This window comes from Liolophura sinensis, chromosome 8, assembly GCF_032854445.1.
Source record: "Liolophura sinensis isolate JHLJ2023 chromosome 8, CUHK_Ljap_v2, whole genome shotgun sequence".
Taxonomy (NCBI): Eukaryota; Metazoa; Mollusca; class Polyplacophora; order Chitonida; family Chitonidae; genus Liolophura; species Liolophura sinensis.
Genome location: NC_088302.1, coordinates 2,228,398 through 2,251,784, shown reverse-complemented (window position 1 = coordinate 2,251,784; position 23,387 = coordinate 2,228,398). Strand labels below are relative to the sequence as shown.

The following is a 23,387-nucleotide window of genomic DNA, read 5'->3' as shown; positions in this document are numbered from 1 at the left end:
GTGTTACAAGGCAAAAACCTGACGTGACATCACTGATCCCAATATGGTCAGAAAAGGCCATCATACCATCCAAAGTTTCAAAGGCATGTTACTGTGCAGGTTCCAAAAAATCTATAAAAAAATCAATCAAACTCTTTTTTGTGGACAGTGTTTCATGATCTTTCATCTCACATATGCTCCACATTAGTGTTTTCTTTGCCGTTAAGCACTTTTTAAGAGTAATACAAGAAAAAACTTGTTCCCCATGACTTTCAAGGATCCATTAAATGTTGAGAAATATGTAACTTGATGAATTTTTTATAACTATCCTCTTTGCAGTAAGAATGTTACATTTCGACACAGTTCATTAGAAAGTAGTCCGAACAAAATTTGTGAACATTGTGAACATACAAGTATCAATCAACTGTTACCGTTAGACATATGAAATGGCTAAGAAGTAAACTGTCAGACATATGAAATGGCTGAGAAGTAAACCATTAAACATTTGAAATGGCTGAGAAGTACACTATTGGACATATGAAATGGCTGAGAAGTAATTTTTTTCAGTCATAACAAAAAGCACGATCAAGCCTATCAAGAAAGCAATCTGATTGCAAAGATGTACAGTACAGTCCAGAGATAACATGACACCCAGCCCGCAGAAAACCAAACAGTCATGGCAATTTTTCTGACTGCTCTGCCATCTACACATGTTGAAAAGCGATTAAAGAGCTCAACAATGTTTCTAGTACAACTCAAATATGCTTCATACTTTTCTTTATCACGTCGCATTCATGCTCAATAAAATGATGTCCAGGCACATGAAAACACCACACAACATTTTACTTGTGTTTTTTGTAAGGTTATTTCTGGGCTGTACTGTACATCCCCCCCTCCAGCCACACCACAATCAGCCATTGTAAAGTATTAATATATTTTCAAGAGACTGAGTGTACTTGTGTGCAAATACATGCACAGAGCTTGCAAAAGGCACAAATGACACAAAACAAAAAAAGACATCCAGTGGTATGGATTCAATTACATGAACAAATACATGGCGAGAGATGCCACACATAGTCATCACTTCAGATCATTTTCTGCGCTTTGCGTGAGTTCAAGAACAGTGTAACAGTGACTGAAATATAGATTAATAATAAGACTTCAATATTCGGAGTTACTTTCCTTCTCTTTTGTGCAAAACTGATCTATGGAACCACTGCATTCAACATGTACATGTGTGTACCTGTTAAGAAAAATTCCGTGTACAAAGAATTTCTTTTTTTATGGAGATGCATGTAATATCTCCACAGCATTGTTAAATGTATGTCAAACCATGGTTCCAAATTAAAGGAGGCATTGTTTTCCATTGCAAATCCAGAAAATAAATAAAACTAGAACCCATGGGTTTTCTCGTGCAGTGCACTTGCAAGACAACAAGGTATTGTGGGTCAACTGATCTAACGATGCACTGACGTACCAAGCAGTATTGAGGCACACTGACTTGAGGATTTAAACGGTAGGTCTTGCATACCCTTCCGCTCCCCTCCTCAAATTGAGATGGCCTGAATTTAATGACTCAGTCATATTGCCAGCAACAAACATTTTTTTTTTCAATCGTGGCCTGGCCAAATCACCAGAAATGCGACCATTTTGTATCAGGCACCTAAAGAGCGCGAACAGAAATCACTGAATTTTATGTGATAAAGCCTAATTTTACAGGTATTGCATGAACTAAGTAATACTATTGTGTTCCACAGTAACGATGCTCTAGGCAGGTTTACATATCCAAATAGAAGAAAACCTTAGATGCTAAAACACATCACAGCAGTAAACTCTTAAAGTCCAGCTACTTTGGTAAATCAGTGGCAATTTTCACCATCACAGAAATGTCCTCCTAGGACCCTGTCCGCTTCGCTTCCAGATGCCTAAAAAAACATGGCATTACCAAAGCAGCTAAATGGGTGCAAAATCCAAGATGACTTCCGAGTAGACAATGGTCCCTAGAGCAAATTACTGTTGTGTACAAGTTTGCAGATAATCAGTAAACGACTGAGTTCTCAAGGACATGTGTGCACTGTATAACTGTAGTCTCCTGTTTTGTCTAAGGGCTCTAGATTAGATAGATCTGGTGCAACAATTGCTTCATGTACCTTTCTCTGGGGGCAAATCTTCCTCAGAGGATGTGTCTTCCACTTCACATTCCTCTCGTACTTCCTTTAAAATTCTGAAAATAAATGTAAAGTCAGGCTACAGTATGATAATCAACAAATCAGTGTGTTAACAAAATAAAACAAAAATAATAAAAATCTAGTCTTGTTTCTAACCTGAGGTCAATTTCTGTATAAATTGTGTATATATATACACATTTCCAAGTACCTCACCATTCTGTCACACAATACAAAACAGAATCTTCAGAGTGTTCTAAATGTGTTCTGATGTCAAAAACCCAGGTTTTGAAGTTCTGAAGACTGAGATTTTGTGTCATGATCTGCTTACTTGATGTACTTTTTCTTGACCCTGTTCTCCAGGCTGTTGTCTCGAGGTGGTGGGGTGTAAATAAACTTGGGGGTCTCATCAGGTGGCAAGTGGCGCACTTCCTCCAGAACAAGCTGACAACACAGAACAACAATCTGTATAAACCAGCACAATCGGGTGGCTTTATGTCTTACTACAGGCCTTTTTATTATTATTACTTTTTTTTGTTTTTCTTGAGAAATTCATCATCAAAAATCCCATCCAAAAGTATCTTTGGATATAAGTAACACATATTTTACTCACTGAAACTTAATAAAAGCTCCCTCCCCCCCAAAACATTGGATCTCTGAGCAAAAGCCATATAGACAGTAATGGGGAAATAAACCATACAAATATGAAGTTATTTTCAATACAGAAGAAGATTTTTATTCAAAAGCCAAAATTTTGGTAAAAGGGGAAATAATGCATGTTATTTTATAACCAAGATAGTGATATTATGAAGAAATTCTCCCCGCGATATGAATGTTGTAAATGGATAGAAGGTAGATCATGTAATAATTCTGTAGTAACACAATAGAGCTGAAAGAAGCCCACCTGACGAGCCAGGAGAATTTCCTGTAAGAGTTTGGCGTAATATCTTTGTTGTCTGATCTTGTACTCTCTCTTCTTCCCTTTGCGACAAAGAGCTGAGTACTTGGCTATGTCGGGAGCAAAGAAACCCTCGCGGAGTTTCATCTGGAACTGTTTGAGGGGATTCCCAAATTTAAAGTTCTCCCCTCCAAATAACATCCTAAAACATACAGGTAAGAGAATGCAAGCACGTAAATATTTCAATAGTGTTACAAATACTATATATGGATTTTTATGACAAATGACATCTTGTATTACAAATACTCTAGACATTAACATTCTCACTTGTAGTCATACAGTCATCTAACAAAATTCAATAAGAGTCAATGGTATTTAAGTTCAAAGAAAAGACAACACCATACTATATATGTACATATGCATGAATAAATTTATTCCACATAAAGTTTAACCAGTAGATATTTAAAGTCAGAGATACACTGTATCACACAGGAGGTTTTGTTACACCAAAACTCACAATTTCCGTGTTGTAAATGCAGGCAAAATGGCTTGTTCATGTAAACAAAAGCAGCATTTTATCAGATTCATAAACGAGGTAGTTAGAGCAGTCAGTATCCACTCACACCACACCTGTCCCTGCAAACATTTCGTATAAACAGATTGCCACAGACAGCAAGCTGACCAGTACATCTCATTTTGCTGTCATCTCGTGCTATCAAAGACGGGATTAACCAAGAAAGTGCTTGGATGTTAAGGCCTCGGAGACGACCTACCTTTGGCTTAATTGTGGTTCTGCTTGCTAGGCTGAGGCTCTAACTCCTCAGTCAGTGCATTTCTGAATTTTAGGTTTATTCGGGTTATTTTAGATTTGGTTTACACAGCAATGACCTCCTAAGCAAAACTTCAGAGATGAGAAGTTTCACAGATCAATTTCATAATGGTGGTGTGCTTATATAACAATTACATAATCTTGTAAAATAAACGAGGTTGTCAGATTGGGATATGAGTAGGTAACAAATAACAACCTGAGAGTTTCTTCTTTGTCCTCTTCACTGCCTTTGGGAAAATCAGGTAGAAATTGCTGCAAGTAATAAACAAATAAACTGCAAGGTAGGCAATCCACGGACCAACCTCTGATGGGTATATATATAACTGATGGGCATTAAGTCTGCCAGTTTGTTGAGCACATCATACTGGCCTGTAGCATAAGGCTGGCATTTGCTCCAAGTGAGAGAACTATTCTTCTGTATGTCATTTAATACCCGACAAATGAATAAATGAGGTATGAAAAATTTTACAAAAAAAAAAAAGATTGATTTGGAGAGGGTTTTATGAGGTCTTTCAACCAAGTAACATTCACACTATTCACTGAATTCCATTTTTATGCTGTGGACCATTGTGGGCAGTCCTGTCTATTAGTCCTTCCTAATTTCTGAACCAAGATATGCGCACACAAGGGTGGCTATAATCTGCTGAAACAAATCTTATGACACATGGCTTAAGCCAAAATCTTATATCTATATAACAATAACATAAATGTAAAAGTAAATGTCGGAATGTCTGAGTTAGTAGATGAGTATTCATCAGTTTTTTCTCAGTGATGTCAAACTGAATAACAATTACATCAAAGCTACAGTACATAACAGGTCTATGGGTTAACTACTGTTAAAAATGTAACATTAGATGATGTGATGAAATAAATCCTAAATTTGAAAGTACTAACTGATAAATGTTGTCGTTGTTCATCTGTTAATTCTTTAGACCAAGTTTCTTGGGACAGAATTTCCCGAAACACAGCTCCCTGCAAAAAGAAATACAAAGAATAGTATGTTTAAACATGCTATTGTGCATTTCACCAAGCATTGATTGCTAACATAGAAATATTTGCGCAAATTTCCTGCATGAAACGGTTGTGTAAAATTCTTCATTCAACATTAATGGGTCATCATCCAATGACAAATTGGAGTATTCTCAACTTCTTTCACAAGTTTGCATTTATACCAATGTTAAATATTACAAAGACCTATATATTTATATAGCTATAGTACCTGTTCAATGAGAAGTTCAGGGAGAGAGACTTGTTCATGACCCAATACACACTTCTCAAGCCTCTTGCCAGCATCAACACGGCGAAAGGTCTGATGGTCCATTCTTCACTGATCAGACTGGTTAACTTATCCATCCAACAGATGGCATCCTGAGAATTACAGAAAGACTTCTTTATTTAAATAAACTGACCTATATTCCATGTCTCATTCAAGCTCTGGGCAATCAATGCATCTGACTATATGTAAGAATCCCATACATTTTAGCTACAAAACAAAACAAAATCAACAAAACATGCATATCTATTGCACTGCTGTGCTCAGACCTGTGGCTTTATTGAGGAGAGAGAAACAAATGAATTCTAAAAAAATGCCATTATATGTAAAGAATGTAAGAAAGGACAGAAACTGATGTGTATTTTATTGCCTATAAATATATAATGCTCAAGGGGTAATGAGCACAACATAAACTCAGTGAAAATTAGGGTAAAAATACAAGTTTATGTGAATCCCACCTCAGCATCAACCAAATAATCATTAATAAATTTCAATGATGAATACCACTTGACCATTACAATGAATATGCCTAAAAAATTGCAAAGTACATCATAATAATCCAAGCATACATAAGGTGGAACTGGATACTGGAGTGTAACTGCAACAGAGTATGTGTAAGCACTAAGATGTTTGTAAGATGTTAAATATATCATTGAATAGCTTGTGAGCAAAAATTCTTCTTTTCATCAAGTTTCCTTTTTTTCTTTTTTACATTTGTAACTAGTTTACAATATTTAAGATAGCCCAAACCTTTCGATTCGGGTCTGCATGTGATTCACCGTTACATTTCGTCTTCAACTTATTTCATAGCATAATTTCGATTTCATCGGTAAATTTAAGTTTGTTTACAAACGTGAATTTAATCCTATACTTTACCAAGAAGCCCAGAATATTAACGTGTCACTTTAGTAAGTCCGATTGCCCTCCCCGGCACAAATTAAGTCCACACCACAAGTACAATTTGCTTTGGGAAAGATGAGGCCAGGTTAGAGCATCCTCTCACATCCTGACACGCTCAGCACTACAGTTTGCTACTGTGCTAATCACCAATTTAGCAGACGAAATTTCTGAGCACCGGTGACACCAGACAAAAAATTAAGGCCGTGGATCGACAGATAAATGCTAAAAGTGTGAACAATATGAAATTACCATTCATTTCTGACCGAAAAGAGGTCAAAATGGACAATGACAATGTGCCCTGCAGTATCAGCACGCTTGAAATTTTCGACAAGCAGGAGAAACCGGAAATATAGCCATACCTTGCCATCCTTGGGCACAAAATTCTCCTGTTTGGTATCATTGGTAAATAAACACAACCTTCATTTAGGTGCATATTTTGTTCCATAAATTTCATTTATTATTCTAAGCCAGCTGCATATCGTACATTGATAGAATAATTGAAATAGTTTTATCCCAACAATGAGGCATTATTCCTACAACCCGTCAGTTTCAAAATGGCGTACAGTCAAGTTTGCCGGGTGCACCCTGTTGTGTTTTTCAGCATTGTCGACTCATATGAGCGAAGAAACGAAGACGCCAGAAGAGTCATTGGCACATTACTAGGTAATCTTTCCAAAAACATCTATAGTTAGGGTGTAGATCTTCAGTGAACGACGTTTTTAACGAACATGTGGTTGTATTATGATGAATTTTAATCCACGTGAGCTTTCTTCGTATGTCTCATGGCGATGGGTAATCCAAATGACCTAATCATACAAATCACACAAATCACCTAATCATACATCCATATGTGGAGTCTCTGTGGCCAAGTAGTTAGTGTGCTAGCGTAGTATGTTGATCCAGGAGCCTCTCACCAATTTGCTTTGTAAGGCTGTCATTACGTATACTATCACAGCCCTCTCTTGTTCCATAAGCTTACCTTGAACACCTCTGTATACTACTTCTGGGTACCAAATAATTTGTCTGTTCGTAGTCACAGTCGTCTCAGCCATCAATTCCAGGTAGGTGTTCTCATGTATCATCAATGCTATATCCACACAAGCATGAAGCTATAGTCGAAATAGGATAAATTCCAACTGCAACGGCCACGTAAGAACTCTAACTCTTATATTCCATATAAGAATTCTAAGTTCTGAATGTTAATGCAGTCAAGGAGAGTTCTAAGAGTTCTGAATCCTGATGTAATCAAGGAGAGTTCTAAGAGTTCTGAATCTTACACAAAGGGAAATTCTAAGAGTTCTGAATCTTGATGTAATCAAGGGGAAATCCCGGAGTTCTGAATCTTGATGTAATCAAGGAGAATTCTAAGAGTTCTGAATCCTGATGTAATCAAGGAGAGTTCTAAGAGTTCTGAATCTTACACGAAGGGAAATTCTAAGAGTTCTGAATCTTGATGTAATCAAGGGGAAATCCCGGAGTTCTTAATCTTGATGTAATCAAGGAGAATTCTAAGAGTTCTGAATCCTGATGTAATCAAGGAGAGTTCTAAGAGTTCTGAATCTTACACGAAGGGAAATTCTAAGAGTTCTGAATCTTGATGTAATCAAGGGGAAATCCCGGAGTTCTTAATCTTGATGTAATCAAGGAGAGTTCTAAGAGTTCTGAATCCTGATGTAATCAAGGAGAGTTCTAAGAGTTCTGAATCTTACACGAAGGGAAATTCTAAGAGTTCTGAATCTTGATGTAATCAAGGGGAAATCCCGGAGTTCTTAATCTTGATGTAATCAAGGAGAATTCTAAGAGTTCGGAACCTTAAATCAAGGTGGAGGGCTGCGTGACTCAGTTGGTTAGCGCGCTATCGCAGCGTAATGACCCAGGAGCCTCACACCAATGCGGTCGCTGTGAATTCAAATCCAGCTGATGCTGACTTTCTCTCCGGCCGTATGTGGGAAGGTCTGTCAGCAACCTGCGGATAATGGTGAGTTTTCCTGGGCTTTGCTGAGTTTCCTCTCACCATAATGCTGGCCACCGTCGTATAAGTGAAATTTTCTTGAGTATGGCATAAAACACCAATCAAATAAATAAAATAAATAAATCAAGGGGAATTCTAAGAGTTCGGAATCTTAATGTAATCAAGTAGAATTCCAAGAGTTCTGAATCTTAATATCTTTCCTTTATTTTGTAGGCACAGTTGACAAAGGAAGCGTTGAAATATCAAACTGTTTTGCAGTGCCACACAATGAGTCTGAGGATGAGGTAAGCTAAGCCACTACATGTAATCTGCGGGGACATTTTGAAAATTGTTTGAATAAAACTGAAATACTGAATCATGCATCGCCTTCTATCTTTTGTTGGAGTTACTACAGTACTCTACTTTGTGAAGCTTATCAGTGAAAATGGAAATTTTGGGACATGTTGAGCCACATGTACTTGTGGGTTTTGTCACAGGTACTGTCTTGGCCTTGTGCATGTATCGGATGACAATAGAATTTTGAATTCTCTTTTTTCATTTGTTTTTCATTTTCTTTCATTTCATTAAATCCTCAACAAATTAGACCAGAACTAGCATATAAATTGAAAGCATTGTTCACACGATATGTTGGTCAAGAAATGTTACATGTGAACTTCCCGGAAATTACAAGATGACCTGTCAGATGACATTCCTCCAGTATTCTTAAAGTTGCACTTCATATATGTCTTTCGAGAAGCTACAGTATACAATGGTGGCTGGTTTTATGGGTGCAGGAAACCAAAGTGCCCAGAGTAAACCACTTGCTTATGGGATGAGCTTTATGCAAGACCACAAAAGATTACCCGTTTCAACTGCTTATTACGTACAAAGCCTGAGAACAGTGGAGACATGGGAATTTTGATAGGATTGAGAACACGTCTCTTATGACCTAGTTGAAAGGAAAGCAATTTGACCATTTTATTGTATACCTCTCTCAGAAACATAAATTGTTTATTATATGCTAACTAGAAATATGCAATCGCTCACAGATGTCAGGTCACATCCAGAATAAACTGAACACTGGAATAAATATTCTGTTTGGGTTAAATGATGAGTATTAAAAGAGAATTCAGTATTTGTGTAGACATGTATCTCTAATAATTAACTCGAAAATTAAGTTGGAGACTAAATCCTGTCTTCAGATTTGAATTCCTCAATAAATGATCTCTGGATAAAACTCATGTATACCCAAATTCAGGCGCATGTTACAAGGTGATTTTGCTTCTCTTCAGGTTTTGCTCTCGTTCTTCTACCCTTAAAGGTGAACGCCTTTGTACAAGTGAGATATCTTGAGTATGTTAAACCGCAAGAGGACTGTTCTGGATTACCTCCCTTGTTACATGACAGCATCTATGATGTATTAACAGAATTTTAGTTTTAGAGGCGTGAAACTACGAGACGTGGGACCTCGACAATTAAATTTGCACTATCATGATAAATATTTTCCGGGCAACAGAATGCAAAAAAAAAAAAATCATGGTATCAACCTTGGAAAGGTGCAGAAATGTTGAGAGATCTTAATTGAAGTTGATGTTTTCCAGCTTACATGTAGGTAGAATATATATATATATATATATGTATATATATATTTATATATTTGACAGAGTTCGCTAAGCTGTCTTATATAATTTAATTAGAGCCAGGATTTTTTAAATTACTTTGAAATGGATTTTTAAAAAAATACACAACGTTTATCCTGGGCTTTCGAAATAAGTTTTCAAAATTAAAATCTTACGTCTACTGCGGTTATTGAGCTCAGGGTTTGAACATATGTAAAACCAAAAAGACGGGGATATTCCATTGTGGATTTAGTGTGTACATATAAATGTTAAGCAAAATGTTAGGTGTGTTATCTCAAAAAGTACTGCATGATTTGAGCTCAGAGTTTGCACATAATGCAGAACTCAATAGCAAGAGAGGGATATTCCATTGTTGATTCGATGTGTACATTAAATACCATAAATTACTGAATTCATGACTTGTATTAACACAGTGTATAAACAAAATGTTAGGGGTGGTATCTCTGACAGTACTGCCCCTATTGACCTGAAGTTTTACATGCATGTAAAGCACAATGATACAAGGTGGATATTCCATCGCTGATGCGCTGTGAGCTTATTCATTACTGTAAGTTACCAAATTCACGATTTCGATACTTTTTGTATTGAGCTGAAGTTTTGCTGTACTCATGTGTCTCCTACAGGCAAGCTCTTTGGTAGCCTTTGCTACATGTACTGGATCCAAATCTAAGGTCCTGCTTAACCTTAGCTTACTCCTAAAAATGTACCTTTCAAACAAAAGAGTTTGCTTCAAGAGAGGAAATTAAGTGCGGCCCATTTAAATTAAAATATAAATGTTCTACGATTAAGGTGATGAATCTGTATATTTATTTTTGTATTATGATGCCTGCAGGTTGCTGTTGACATTGAGTATGCCAGGAACATGTATGACCTTCACAAGAAGGTCAATCCCTCAGAGGTCATTGTTGGCTGGTAAGTTGCCGGCTGTATGTTGTGTTGTCACTTTTTAGACTTGGCTTTAATCAGGTACATGGAGATGGCATTCTTCATTAGTGTGTACGTAATGTTGAAATGTTTGTCAGTAACATGCCAGAGGTTAGTGATTTGTCCACTTCAATTTGTTAAGCTTTACGCCATCCACGGAACTGTCATCATACATGTCATCTAGAACAAGTAAAAGGCACGATGTGAGAGCACACCTCCACCCCCACCCTTCCACACACAAAATGTACCCACCCCCTGACAGATGGGAAATACCTTTCTTTCAGTGGTGAAGAATAATTAAAAAATCTCTTGATTCAAATCACAACAAAACGCAACAAACTGGTTCTTAGCCCAAGGTCAACCTGGGCACAAAATTCCATTGAAATCCATGTGTAACCTTTCCTGTAAAGTTATTTTAAATGTGAAAGCCAGTGAAAGCAGAACCACCTTGGCAGAGGTGAAAATTAGTGGAAACAGAACTTCCTTGGCACAGGTGAAAGCCAGTGAAAACAGAACTTCCTTGAATAGAGGTGAAAATCAGTGAAAACAGAACTTCCATGGCACAGGTGAAAGCCAGTGAAAACAGAACCGCCTTGGCACAGGTGAAAATCAGTAAAAGCAGAACCTCCTTGAATAGAGGTGAAAGCCAGTGAAAACAGAACCTCCTTGGCAGAGGTGAAAATCAGTGAAAACAGAACCTCCTTGGCAGAGGTGAAAGCCAGTGAAAACAGAACCTCCTTGACAGAGGTGAAAGCCAGTGAAAACAGAACGTCCTTGGCAGAGGTGAAAATTCTTGAATATGGCAAAATAAAGCTGTTATGTAGTAAATAATTTAATTAAGGTGATCTGTTTGGAACAAAACCAAAGCCATCCTTAAAAACATATCAGATTAGGCTTGGTTGACAGGGAAATGTTTTATTATTCAGGCTAATACTGATATTAGTAATAAACATATAGGAATTTTAAAGAGATAAGAATTTGATCAAAAGCCCAACAAAAACGTTAAAAAGTAGGGCCTTGTTTTTTTGGAGGGTCAGTTGGGTTACACCCAATGAACAAAGTTTGAATGATGGCCTGAAGAAATGCTGCTGGGTTCACAGGTATTCCACGGGCCCTGAGGTTTCTGAGCACTCGGTGTTAATCCACGAGTACTACGCCAGGGAGGCTAAGAACCCTGTACATCTGACAGTAGACACCACAGTAAAGATCAACAAGATGGCCATCAAAGCCTTCATCAGGTGAGTAGGACAAGATGTGGGACGACCTAGCATGGCTGCTGTTCTCCAGTGGTAGCTCGGTTTGTGGAGTCAGCTCAGGTTACAGCTTTTACATCATTGCTGAATAGGCCTCCACGGAGTGACTTCCCTTGTCACACAAAAACAGCTAAACCGTAAGGTGAGATTTACATGTTGGTGCCAAGCAGTGTCAAAAAAGCCATGCAGTCTTTGAGGGGTGTGGAAATCCAGAGAGATCTTCGATAAGCTTGATGTGTTAATTTCAGTTGGTGTAGAATGTGGCCATTTGACCCAGGTGTCTCTGGAGGAGCTAAAGTCTCCGCTGAAATTACCCGTTCTCGTTGACTGGGTACGCCACTGCAAACTTGTATGTCTTCAGTGCAGTTCCTCGACCCATACCCCTTAAATCTCAAGATGTCATCATCACATGGTATCAGCTATTTTCTACCACCCCTACCTGCAGGTATCAATACCACCTGCTGTAAAACGCACCATTTATATGAGTGAGTGACATCAAGGGAGGTAATTCGATGGCACCCAATTGATGCTAAGTGTAATGTTAAGATGGAGTTTCCTATATTAGCTGTGCATGCAAGGTTTCCTACAAATGTTGCCATTACTTTACTTTGGACGATGGCAAGTGCATTATGAAGGAGTGTAAATTGTCATATTTATATTTTATTTATATGATTGGTGTTGATGCAGTACTCAATAATATTTCACTTATACGACGACAGCCAGCATTATGGTGGGAGGAAACCGGGCAGAGCCTGGGGAGAACCCATGACCATAAGCTGGACATATTCTCACAGTGACTGCATTCATGAGTGGCTCCTGCGTCATTTTGTCTTGCTGGCACGCTAACCACCTTAGCCGCGAGACCCCTGTTTATATGTATCATTTTAATGTGTGACATATTCAACTGTAAGATACACTGCACAGAAAATGTTAGAGTTAGTGACAGTCTTGTTTGCCTGATGAAAAAATATTTGCTGGATGTCTTTCAGACTTTACATATTAGGGAGTGCTGCAAAGAAAGTGAAATCTTGTTTGTGATTTCCGACATGTATTTATGTAGTTATGAATCCAGGGTCTGTATCATGCTGTATCTCATTTCATATTTCTTTATTTGACTGGTGTTTTGCGCTGCACGTATATTTAACTTATACGATGGTGGCTAGCTTTATGGTTTCTGATTTCTAGTCTCTACTTCTGATTTCTTACGTATCCGTATCCCATTTATGATTTACCTGTTATTCTTCTGTAGCATGCCGTATCCCATTTGTCATTTACTTGTTATTCTTGCGTAGCATGCCGTATCCCATTTGTCATTCACTTGTTATTCTTGCGTAGCATACCGTATCTCATTTGTGTTTTACTAGGTATTCCTCTGTAGTATGCCGTATCTCATGTGTGATTTACTAGTTATTTTTCTGTAGCATGGTGTATCTTGTGTGATTTATTAGTTATTTTTCTGTAGCATGCCGTATCTGATTTGTGATTTACTAGCTATTCATCTGTAGCATGCTGCATCTCATGTGTGATTTTCTAGTTATTTTTCTGTAGCATGCTGTATCTCGTGTGATTTAGTAGTTATTTTTCTGTAGCATGCCGTATCACATTGATCCAACTGAAACGAGTATTTAGATGAATCAGATCAATAAAACATTGACTGCTCATTATATGTTCTACTAGTATAATTTCTGTTTGAGCATCCAGCTCCAATTGTTTTGTTTTGTGAAGAATGTTAAGTTCTGGACTGGAGCTCAAAATGTCTTTGTGAGTCAGATGTGAAAGCCTTAGTTGATGTCCCATTTTGCTCTCTCTTTCAGCTCATCAATAGGTGTTCCGGGCAAAACAGTTGGCACAATGTTCACTCCTTTGCCTGTGGAAGTAGCTTACTTTGAACCAGAAAGAGTTGGAGGTATATTTTTAATTTGTTTTCCACATAAAACAGTCTATTTTTTGCTGAAAAACACGAGGAAAATTGCCTTTTAGTAAGAAACCAAGTGTGGGGAAGTTTCACGGTAGCACAGGCTTGTGATAAAATTTCAAACTTTAGCCATTTATTACTAGGCTGCATTTCCCCAGTCATAACAAAATACTAGCTAAGGACGTCATTGGTTTTGGTTTTGTGGCATTGATATTAATCACCTGTGTGAATTCAAAATATATCCACTTCATTTCAATAATTTGGAGATCTTTGCAGAGCAATAGCTTATACACAGAATGGTACTTTATTCAGACTTCTGTCCGTGGGAAGGTCTGCAGCAATCTGTGGATGGTCATGAGTCTCCAGAGCTCTGTCCGATTTCCTCTCAACACAATACTGGCTGCCATCATATAAGTTAAATGCTTATATTTTTATAATTATAATACAAATATTTTTGAGTACGGTGTAAAACATCAATCAAATAAAAAAAAATTAAATTTTTTTTTTTGTACGCGGTACTCGAATATTTTGGGTGGAAACCAGGCAGAGCCCGGTGGAAACCCATGACCATCTGAAGGTTGCTGACAGACCTTCCCACATATGGACAGAGAGGAAGCCAGCATTAGCTGGACTTTAACTCACAGCGACCACAAATAAAAAAATTAAATGAATATTTACACTTTTGTTCTGACAAGTCTTATCTCCATTATCACGAGGAGCCAAGTCTGACTATTAAATGTTCATGGAGATATATCTGTACCATCAGACATGGAGCATGGTTAGCATGGAATCACCATTATACTTGGTCCTAGTTGCAACATGCATTTGGTTTTATAACTGTAAAAGGCTCATTTTTTCCCCATAAATTGGTTATCACTAAGGTGAAGTATTACTCTTATATATTTATTTGGTTACAATTTTCAGTGGATTTAATACAGTTAGGAAAATTCAACCCAAAGAGGTCGGTTAACATGGTGTCAGATTTGAAACAAGTGGAGACAGCGAGTGGAAAGATACAGGACATGTTGAAAGTAGTGCTTCAGTTTGTGGAGGATGTCCTGGTAAGCTCATGACACTTTTTGAAGGTACTTTTATCTTTTTGTAAATTGCTGCTTGACTGTGGCTATTAGGTCTTGACCAGCGATGTTGTTCCCTCACTGTTTGGGCTGCAGCTGTAAGTAAGGCCTTGTGTCAGTTGTCTGCTGATAGTGGGCGTCTGCTGATGGTCTGCTGATGGTTGGTGTCTGTTGAGGGAGGGTGCCTGCTGATGGTCTGCTGATGGTCGGTGTCTGCTGATGGTCAGTGCCTGCTGATGGTCAGTGCCTGCTGATGATGGGTGTTTGTTGATGGTGGGTGTCTGCTGATGGCCTTCTTATGGTGGGTGTCTGCTGATGGTGGGTGTCTGCTGATGGTAGGTTTTTGCTGATGGTCAGTGTCGGCTGATGGTTAGTGTTTTACTTCAGTAAGGGGGTGTGTCGGGTGTCTGCTGATGGTCGGTGTTTTACTTCAGTAAGGAGGTGTGTCGGGTGTCTGCTTATGGTCGGTGTTTTACTTCAGTAAGGGGGTGTGTCGGGTGTCTGCTGATGGTCGGTGTCTGCTGATGGTCAGTGTTTTACTTCAGTAAGGAGGTGTGTCAGGTAGTCGCTGATGGTCAGTGTTTTACTTCAGTAAGGGGGTGTGTCGGTGTCTGCTGATGGTCAGTGTTTTACTTCAGTAAGGGGGTGTGTCGGTGTCTGCTGATGGTCGGTGTTTTACTTCAGTAAGGGGGTGTGTCGGGTGTCTGCTGATGGTCGGTGTCTGCTGATGGTCAGTGTTTTACTTCAGTAAGGAGGTGTGTCAGGTAGTCGCTGATGGTCAGTGTTTTACTTCAGTAAGGGGGTGTGTCGGTGTCTGCTGATGGTCGGTGTTTTACTTCAGTAAGGAGATGTGTCGGGTGTCTGCTGATGGTCGGTGTCTGCTTATGGTCGGTGTTTTACTTCAGTGAGGGGGTGTGTAGGGTGTCTGCTGATGGTCGGTGTCTGCTGATGTTCAGTGTTTTACATCAGTAAGGAGGTGTGTCGGGTGTATGCTGATGGTCGGTGTTTTACTTCAGTGAGGGGGTGTGTAGGGTGTCTGCTGATGGTCGGTGCCTGCTGATGGTCAGTGTTTTACTTCAGTAAGGGGGCGTGTCGGGTGTCTGCTGATGGTCGATGTCTGCTGATGGTCAGTGTTTTACTTCAGTAAGGGGGTATGTCAGGTATCTGCTGATGGTCGGTGTTTTACTTCAGTAAGGGGGTGTGTCGGTGTCTACTGATGGTCGGTGTTTTACTTCAGTAAGGAGATGTGTCGGGTGTCTGCTGATGGTCGGTGTCTGCTGATGGTCAGTGTTTTACATCAGTAAGGGGGTGTGTCGGGTGTCTGCTGATGGTCGGTGTTTTACTTCAGTAAGGAGGTGTGTCGGTGTCTGCTTATGGTCAGTGTTTTACTTCAGTAAGGGGGTGTGTCGGGTGTCTGCTGATGGTCGATGTCTGCTGATGGTCAGTGTTTTACTTCAGTAAGGGGGCGTGTCGGGTGTCTGCTGATGGTCGATGTCTGCTGATGGTCAGTGTTTTACTTCAGTAAGGGGGTGTGTCGGTATCCGCTGATGGTTGGTGTTTTACTTCAGTATGGGGGTGTGTCGGTGTCTACTGATGGTCGGTGTTTTACTTCAGTAAGGAGGTGTGTCGGGTGTCTGCTGATGGTCGGTGTCTGCTGATGGTCAGTGTTTTACATCAGTAAGGGGGTGTGTTGGGTGTCTGCTTATGGTCGGTGTTTTACTTCAGTAAGGGGGTGTGTCGGGTGTCTGCTGATGGTCGGTGTCTGCTGATGGTCAGTGTTTTACTTCAGTAAGGGGGTGTGTCGGGTGTCTGCTGATGGTCGGTGTTTTACTTCAGTAAGGAGGTGTGTCGGTGTCTGCTTATGGTCAGTGTTTTATTTCAGTAAGGGGGTGTGTCGGGTGTCTGCTGATGGTCGATGTCTGCTGATGGTCAGTGTTTTACTTCAGTAAGGGGGTGTGTCGGGTGTCTGCTGATGGTTGATGTCTGCTGATGGTCAGCGTTTTACTTCAGAAAGGGGGTGTGTCGGTGCCTGCTGATGGTCGGTGTTTTATTTCAGTATGGGGGTGTGTCGGGTCTCTGCTGATGATCGGTGTCTGCTGATGGTCGGTGTCTGCAGATGGTCGGTTTTATTTGTGTCTATATGTCCAATTGTTTTCCACTAAGAGTTTTAATTTTGCGGGGAACATTTACAGATGATGATGTGTCATGACTCAGATTGTATCCGTTTCCATGGTTGTCATGGTTACCAGATTGCCATTTTCCTATGTATACTATATAAATAGATATGATTTCATGTCTGGGCTGTATCTGCAACGGTTTTCCACATAGTATTTTAATATTTGGTGTATGTGGATATAGGTACACAGATGACGATGTGTCGCAACTCCAATTTGTTCATTTTCGCAGTAGTCACTTTAACCGGATAGACATTTTCCTTATGTATGCTATATAAATAGGTATAATTTAGTGTCTGGGCTACAACTCCAACTGTTTTTCGCATAAAGATTTCATATTTGGTGGACACATTTGTACACTCGCACAGTTGTCATGGTAACCATATATCTATCATCAACACCCATAAACATTCCCCTCCGGGGTTATACTGACCACAATACTGCTGGTATTCTTTTATACATTTCCAAGAAATGCATTTGTTGCGGCGTATGTTGTGTTACGTGACCTGTTGTTTTGATTGTTACAGAGTGGGAAGAGGCCAGCAGATAACATCATAGGGAGACAGCTAATGCAGCTGGTGAACACAGTACCACAAATAGACCCAGAGGAATTTGAGTCCATGCTCAACTCAAACATGAAGGTAAAACACATCATTGGTGAATGCCTCACATGTACTAGGAGAGGAAGGCTGGGGGTGGAGGGGTATGGTATGGGGGGTATTCTTTGTGGCAAAAAGTCTTAAACATATGCTGTGATGAACATTTGAAAAGAATTCATAATTGAACACTCTTCTGGTGATGTAGCGCAGTTGATTTTTTTTTAAAGGGATACAGACTTAACTCTGATTGCCTGAGAGTGAAGATAGGATTTCATGGTCAAAGCCTTCAGCCTTCCAGCGCTATCTGCTGTTAGCATTTCTAGCAATGGTTTGCATCTAAATAGGATTCCTCATTGCAGTCCAATTTTACACTATATTTGCTAATTAGCATTCCAAATCTAGATTAAATAGCTGCAAACTATCATCACCAGAAGGCTATATTTATCTTCTTAGAATTTGAAAGTATTATCTAAATAGATACTATAGCTAGCATGTGAACAGCCAGGGTAAGTAATCTGTACAATACAATATATTTGGTAATTAGTCCGTTTCAAAGTATTGTCTAAATAAACACTAACTATCACCACCAGGATCTTGTTACCCTCACAGCACAATATATTCGCTAATTAGTTATTTGAAACTGTTGTCTGAATAGATCCTAATTATCACTGTGTCAGTCCTGTTATCCTGACAATACAATATGTTTGCTAATTACCATTTTCATACTGTTGTCCACATAAGCACTAAATTTGGCTGAAACATTAATTCAGTGCAGCTGGCTAAAAGTAGACACCATTGTGATATCACTGAAATAATGTTTATAGGTAGATGAAACCCCAATCAATTTAACATGCCAATCTTATATGCATTTCTGTCTGCAAATATAACAAAATATTTTTTAACTCTAATGAAGTATAGAAATGTGTCACAAAGCTTTCAAGCCATTGTGTCAACAAACTTTGATAATTGAAATACACTGAATGAATATATAGACAGAAGGAAAAGATTTTTGAAACTGGCATTACTTCAGGTATAAAGAAAGTTTCATTTCATCATGACTTCTTCCCTAAGTTTCATTAAACTAATGATTGTGTGGCACTTCCAAGGTTTTGCAATAGATCCTAGCATATGTCATGGGGAATCTCAGCTCACACTGGAAACATGTCAGTGAGTTTCTTGTAACAAAGCTGATTCGTCTTCGCCCTCATTGCAGCACGTTTACATGTAGATCTATTATCATATCATAATCTTCATTTATTCAAGCTGGCAAGTTATATTAGACCCAGCTTAGATCCACGAGGAAAATTCCAGTGTTTGCTACCAAATGTAACATAACGTCTTACTGTTGCAATTGGCCAGTTTCTCTGGGTTACTTTATCAATGCATGTATTATACATTTGATGTACATGTTGTTTTCTCTTTTAAAACTCCCTGAGCACAAATCAGCCTCATCAGTTAGGTATATATAACCTGTTGTGAGTTTCGCTGAACTAAAAGGGTTCATGGCAGTCACGTCTTTTCATGAAAAATAATCACATTTTTTGAGCCTATACCATAGCAGCTCCGAGCTTATGCCCTTAGCAGCTCCGAGCCTATACCATAGCAGTTCCAAGCCTGTACCTTAGCAGCTCCGAGCCTATGCCATTGCAGCTCCGAGCCTATGCCCTGGCATCTCCGAGCCTATACCATAGCATCTCCGAGCCTACACCATAGCAGCTTTGAGCCTATACCTTAGCAGCTCTGAGCCTATACCATGGCAGCTCCGAGCCTATACCATAGCAGCTCTGAGCCTATACCATAGCAGTAAATAAAAATTTTCCGCCGGGCTCTGCCTGGTTTCCACCCACTATAATGCTGGGCATCGTCGTATAAGTGAAATATTCTTGAGCACAGCATAAAACACCAATCAAATAAATAAATAAATAAAACATAGACATTGACCTTGACGCCATGACCTTTACATACAAATGTATGGCTCAGTACAGGGATTATTGCTCTTAATGACATTTTCACTGATCAGGTCACTAAAACTAACTGAGATGACAGCCACACTAGGGTACACTCTGAAAATGTCCTTTTCTGGTCAGTTTGCGGTATTACCATTGGACTATTTTGGTCCAGCCAACCTACATGGAAGGAACAGGCTAGGGAAGTTTTAAAGTTGAGGTGCTGTCCAATGGTTGAGTGACGTCAGTTCAATGTAGAAGCGGCTTTTCAAGTGAACGATTGAGAAGGGGCTCACTGATTAAAAAAAAGGACAAACCTAGTCTTCACAACTTCCCTGGTCAAGTAAATAAAGAAGCAGTAAATGTCAGAATTCATTTATGACTTTTTTGTGTGTATTTTCTCTATGCTACAATGCTCAACTGACTGATCAACAAGTCAAACATCCTGCAGTGGCGTATGATTTGTGTGTGCCTGTATGTGGCCGGTGGGGTGGGTGAGTGGTTGTGGGTGGGGGTGGAAGGTGCTTCTTGTGCCCAGGCTCCCTTGCCTATAATTAGCCAAGATAGTCATTCTGCTTGCTTTTGTATGACACAACCACCTCTGCTAAATGTCAAGTATCAAGCCCACTGGCAACTTTGATAGTTAGCTTCTTCATAGCATTATCCATACAGCATTTAATAGTGAAATATTGTCTTTTAAGAAATCCCCACAGATAGCCTCTGATAATTAACTTCTACATAGGGCTATGATAGCAGGGCTACATAACGAATGTATTGTTCCACCAGAAAATCGCCTAGCTGTCTTCTTTGATAGTTAGCTTCTACATAGGCACATATATTGTTCTCTCAACCAATCGGCATAGCTGGCCTTGTTGGACGTTAGCTTCAACATGGCCATGTCTAGCAGTACTGAATAACAAATATATTGTCCTTTCACCAAATCCGCACAGACAGCTTATTAGATGGTTAGCTTCTGCATAGGGCTATCATAACAGGACGAAAAAGAGTATATATTGCACAAATCCGCACTGATCACCTTTGATAGTTAGCGTGTACACAGTGCTGTTCTAGCAGTGCTAAGTACCCAGTATATTGTCATTTCAACAAATCTGTGTAGACATTCTCTTTGATAGCACATATATTGTTCTCTCAGTCAGTCGACATAGCTGGCCTCTTTGGAAGTAAGTTTCTACATAGCGCTATCACAGCAGCGCTAAACAGCGAATATATTGTCATTGCAACAAATCCGTATAGGCAGCGTCTTTGACAGTTTTCTGCCATATAGCGCTATTGTAGCAGCGCTAAATGAAAACTACATTGCACAGACACACATCAACACTGCTGCTGTAGTGCTAATAACAACTACATAGCAGTAATCGCTAGAACATGATAGGAAAAATACCAAAATATCTGTAAATTATTGTCTGGAAAGATATTTAGCACCATGTTAATGAAATGGGGGAAAAGTTTAGCACAGAAAAAGCCGATAGTGCATCTGTCTCCAGCCTTTGTCATGCTTGAACAAGTGTACCATACCTAAAAATTCAGCTTGGGCTAGACATAATCTGGATTTACCTATTTGTCACGCCAGCCTATCAGTGAAGATTCTCTATGTGTTTATTAGTTTGGATTGGAAACACTGTAGCCATTTTAGGGCATTTACTAAAGTTGTCTGTTTATCTTGCAGGACTTGTTGATGGTGGTGTATCTGTCAAATCTGACGCGGACACAGTTGGCGCTGAATGAGAAACTAGGACTGTTGTAACCCAAAGACGTACAATAAACGTTACGCAAAATCATGAATTTGAGGAGGATTCTCGGTAAAATAAAACAAATTTCATACGTAGACAAGTGTGTTCTTTACTGTGGACTTCAGGTGGTGAAGAAACAGTTGCGTGTTTCATTTTATAGTGTATAGGAGAACTGCAGATACAGGAGAAAATATTGCATTTAAAATTGTTGTGGTCTGTCTCTGACTGGTCAGATACAGTGTGTTAAGACAACTATGGCCACTCCCCAGTAATGCCCCAGTTCTGGCATAAACTCTGTATACGACTACCAGCTCCTCACCAATAATGCCCCAGTTCTTGTATAAACTCTGTACACGACTACCAGCTCCTCACCAATAATGCCCCAGTTCTTGTATAAACTCTGTATACGACTACCAGCTCCTCACTAGTAATGCCCCAGTTCTTGTATAAACTCTGTATACGACTACCAGCTCCTCACTAGTAATGCCCCAGTTCTTGTATAAACTCTGTATAGGACTACCAGCTCCTCACCAATAATGCCCCAGTTCTTGTATGAACTCTGTATAGGACTACCAGCTCCTCACCAATAATGCCCCAGTTCTTGTATAAACTCTGTATAGGACTACCAGCTCCTCACTAGTAATGCCCCAGTTCTTGTATAAACTCTGTATAGGACTACCAGCTCCTCACTAGTAATGCCCCAGTTCTTGTATAAACTCTGTATAGGACTACCAGCTCCTCACTAGTAATGCCCCAGTTCTTGTATAAACTCTGTATAGGACTACCAGCTCCTCACTAGTAATGCCCCAGTTCTTGTATAAACTCTGTATAGGACTACCAGCTCCTCACCAATAATGCCCCAGTTCTTGTATAAACTCTGTATAGGACTACCAGCTCCTCACCAATAATGCCCCAGTTCTGGCATAAACTCTGTATACGACTACCAGCTCCTCACCAATAATGCCCCAGTTCTTGTATAAACTCTGTATAGGACTACCAGCTCCTCACTAGTAATGCCCCAGTTCTTGTATAAACTCTGTATAGGACTACCAGCTCCTCACTAGTAATGCCCCAGTTCTTGTATAAACTCAGTATATGACTACCAGCTCCTCACCAATAATGCCACAGTTCTTGTATAAACTCTGTATACGACTACCAGCTCCTCACCAATAATGCCACAGTTCTGGCATAAACTCATTCGTAAACTGGCGTAAAGTCATGTGTTTTAATGTTCTGGCTCTGAGATCTATAACTGCATAACAACTCGTGGCACTCAAGTTTCTTTCATCCTGACCCATAAACATCATACAAGTGAAAGCTAGTTTTAGGCACAGCCTTAAACACCAATCAAATCAAAGTATGTTGGCTTAGATTAAATAGAGGCCTTGCAAGGATGCAAATCAGTGGGCACGTATGGTGTAACCTATGAATGAACTGCTGATGAGGAATCCTACAGGACACAATAGTAGTTGTGTGTACGAAAAGGTTTATTAATAAACCCAGTGTTGACGTAACATGGTCCATCTCAAGTCAGGTGTTTTGGTTACAGCCAAACACTCCAAATTTGAACTATCCAATCGTTGTGCAATCTTGATCAAGGTGAAATGTATTTATTAACATTCTGCTCGTGGTTATATAAGACGGGGACTTCTCGTTTTGTTCACAAGAACGTTAATTTCCTTCATATCGGTGAAAATATTTGTTTGAGGAATAATTTGCATCTACGGATTGACATGGTTGAACTAGGATTAACCAAGATCACTTTGACTTAAATGCGAACAATTTTACTAATTTCTGTAGCGACTCAACACATTGCTGTGACAGTATGCGCATCACAACTGAATTGTATGCGCCATTAACTTGTAACCTTATAGACATGGCGTCGCTACGACAAAACTTGTAACAGAATTATTTAGGTAAAATACAACACAATGTAGCCGTTGTAAATATCGAGTCTTGGAAGATAAGGAAGCAACACACAGAGGTCAAGCTTAAATCGGAAGTCTCTCCTTTATTCAGATAGTGAACAAGCGAACGCAATGTAAGTGTTAAGATGGCTAGATGTAGAAGTAGAAGGCAGTGCCATGCCTAAAAAAATACAGAACGAAACCGGG

General features: G+C 39.4%; 2 protein-coding genes across 3 annotated transcripts in view; one reads left to right on the top strand and one right to left on the bottom strand.

Annotated features, from left to right (window-relative positions):
- The window catches only part of LOC135472408 (nuclear factor related to kappa-B-binding protein-like), a 37,231-nt gene extending 30,914 nt beyond the window's left edge, over nucleotides 1-6,317 (bottom strand). For both annotated transcript variants that reach the window (XM_064751897.1, XM_064751898.1), the window contains exons 1-7: nucleotides 6,294-6,317; nucleotides 5,091-5,239; nucleotides 4,766-4,843; nucleotides 4,068-4,123; nucleotides 3,049-3,244; nucleotides 2,476-2,588; nucleotides 2,130-2,203 (exon numbers count right to left, since the gene is read on the bottom strand). In XM_064751897.1, coding sequence (XP_064607967.1) covers nucleotides 2,130-2,203; nucleotides 2,476-2,588; nucleotides 3,049-3,244; nucleotides 4,068-4,123; nucleotides 4,766-4,843; nucleotides 5,091-5,192 — 619 coding nt within the window. In that variant the 5' untranslated portion in view covers nucleotides 5,193-5,239; nucleotides 6,294-6,317. The remainder of the gene's footprint in view (nucleotides 1-2,129; nucleotides 2,204-2,475; nucleotides 2,589-3,048; nucleotides 3,245-4,067; nucleotides 4,124-4,765; nucleotides 4,844-5,090; nucleotides 5,240-6,293) is intronic.
- Nucleotides 6,318-6,598: 281 nt separating this feature from the next.
- On the top strand, nucleotides 6,599-21,433 carry LOC135472650 (eukaryotic translation initiation factor 3 subunit F-like). The gene is made up of 8 exons (XM_064752255.1): nucleotides 6,599-6,707; nucleotides 8,230-8,300; nucleotides 10,468-10,547; nucleotides 11,660-11,797; nucleotides 13,627-13,718; nucleotides 14,652-14,788; nucleotides 17,505-17,618; nucleotides 21,210-21,433. The coding sequence occupies exons 1-8, from the start codon at nucleotides 6,599-6,601 to the stop codon at nucleotides 21,285-21,287; spliced, it is 819 nt and encodes a 272-aa protein (XP_064608325.1). The 3' UTR covers nucleotides 21,288-21,433.
- Nucleotides 21,434-23,387: the final 1,954 nt, after the last annotated feature.

Excerpts from the sequence above, each read along its gene's own strand:
- LOC135472650 (XM_064752255.1), top strand. The coding sequence starts at position 6,599 with ATGGCGTACAGTCAAGTTTGCCGGGTGCACCCTGTTGTGTTTTTCAGC. Across the intron at positions 6,708-8,229 it reads AGTCATTGGCACATTACTAG|GCACAGTTGACAAAGGAAGC; the intron begins GTAATCTTTCCA and ends TTTATTTTGTAG. Across the intron at positions 8,301-10,467 it reads ACAATGAGTCTGAGGATGAG|GTTGCTGTTGACATTGAGTA; the intron begins GTAAGCTAAGCC and ends TGATGCCTGCAG.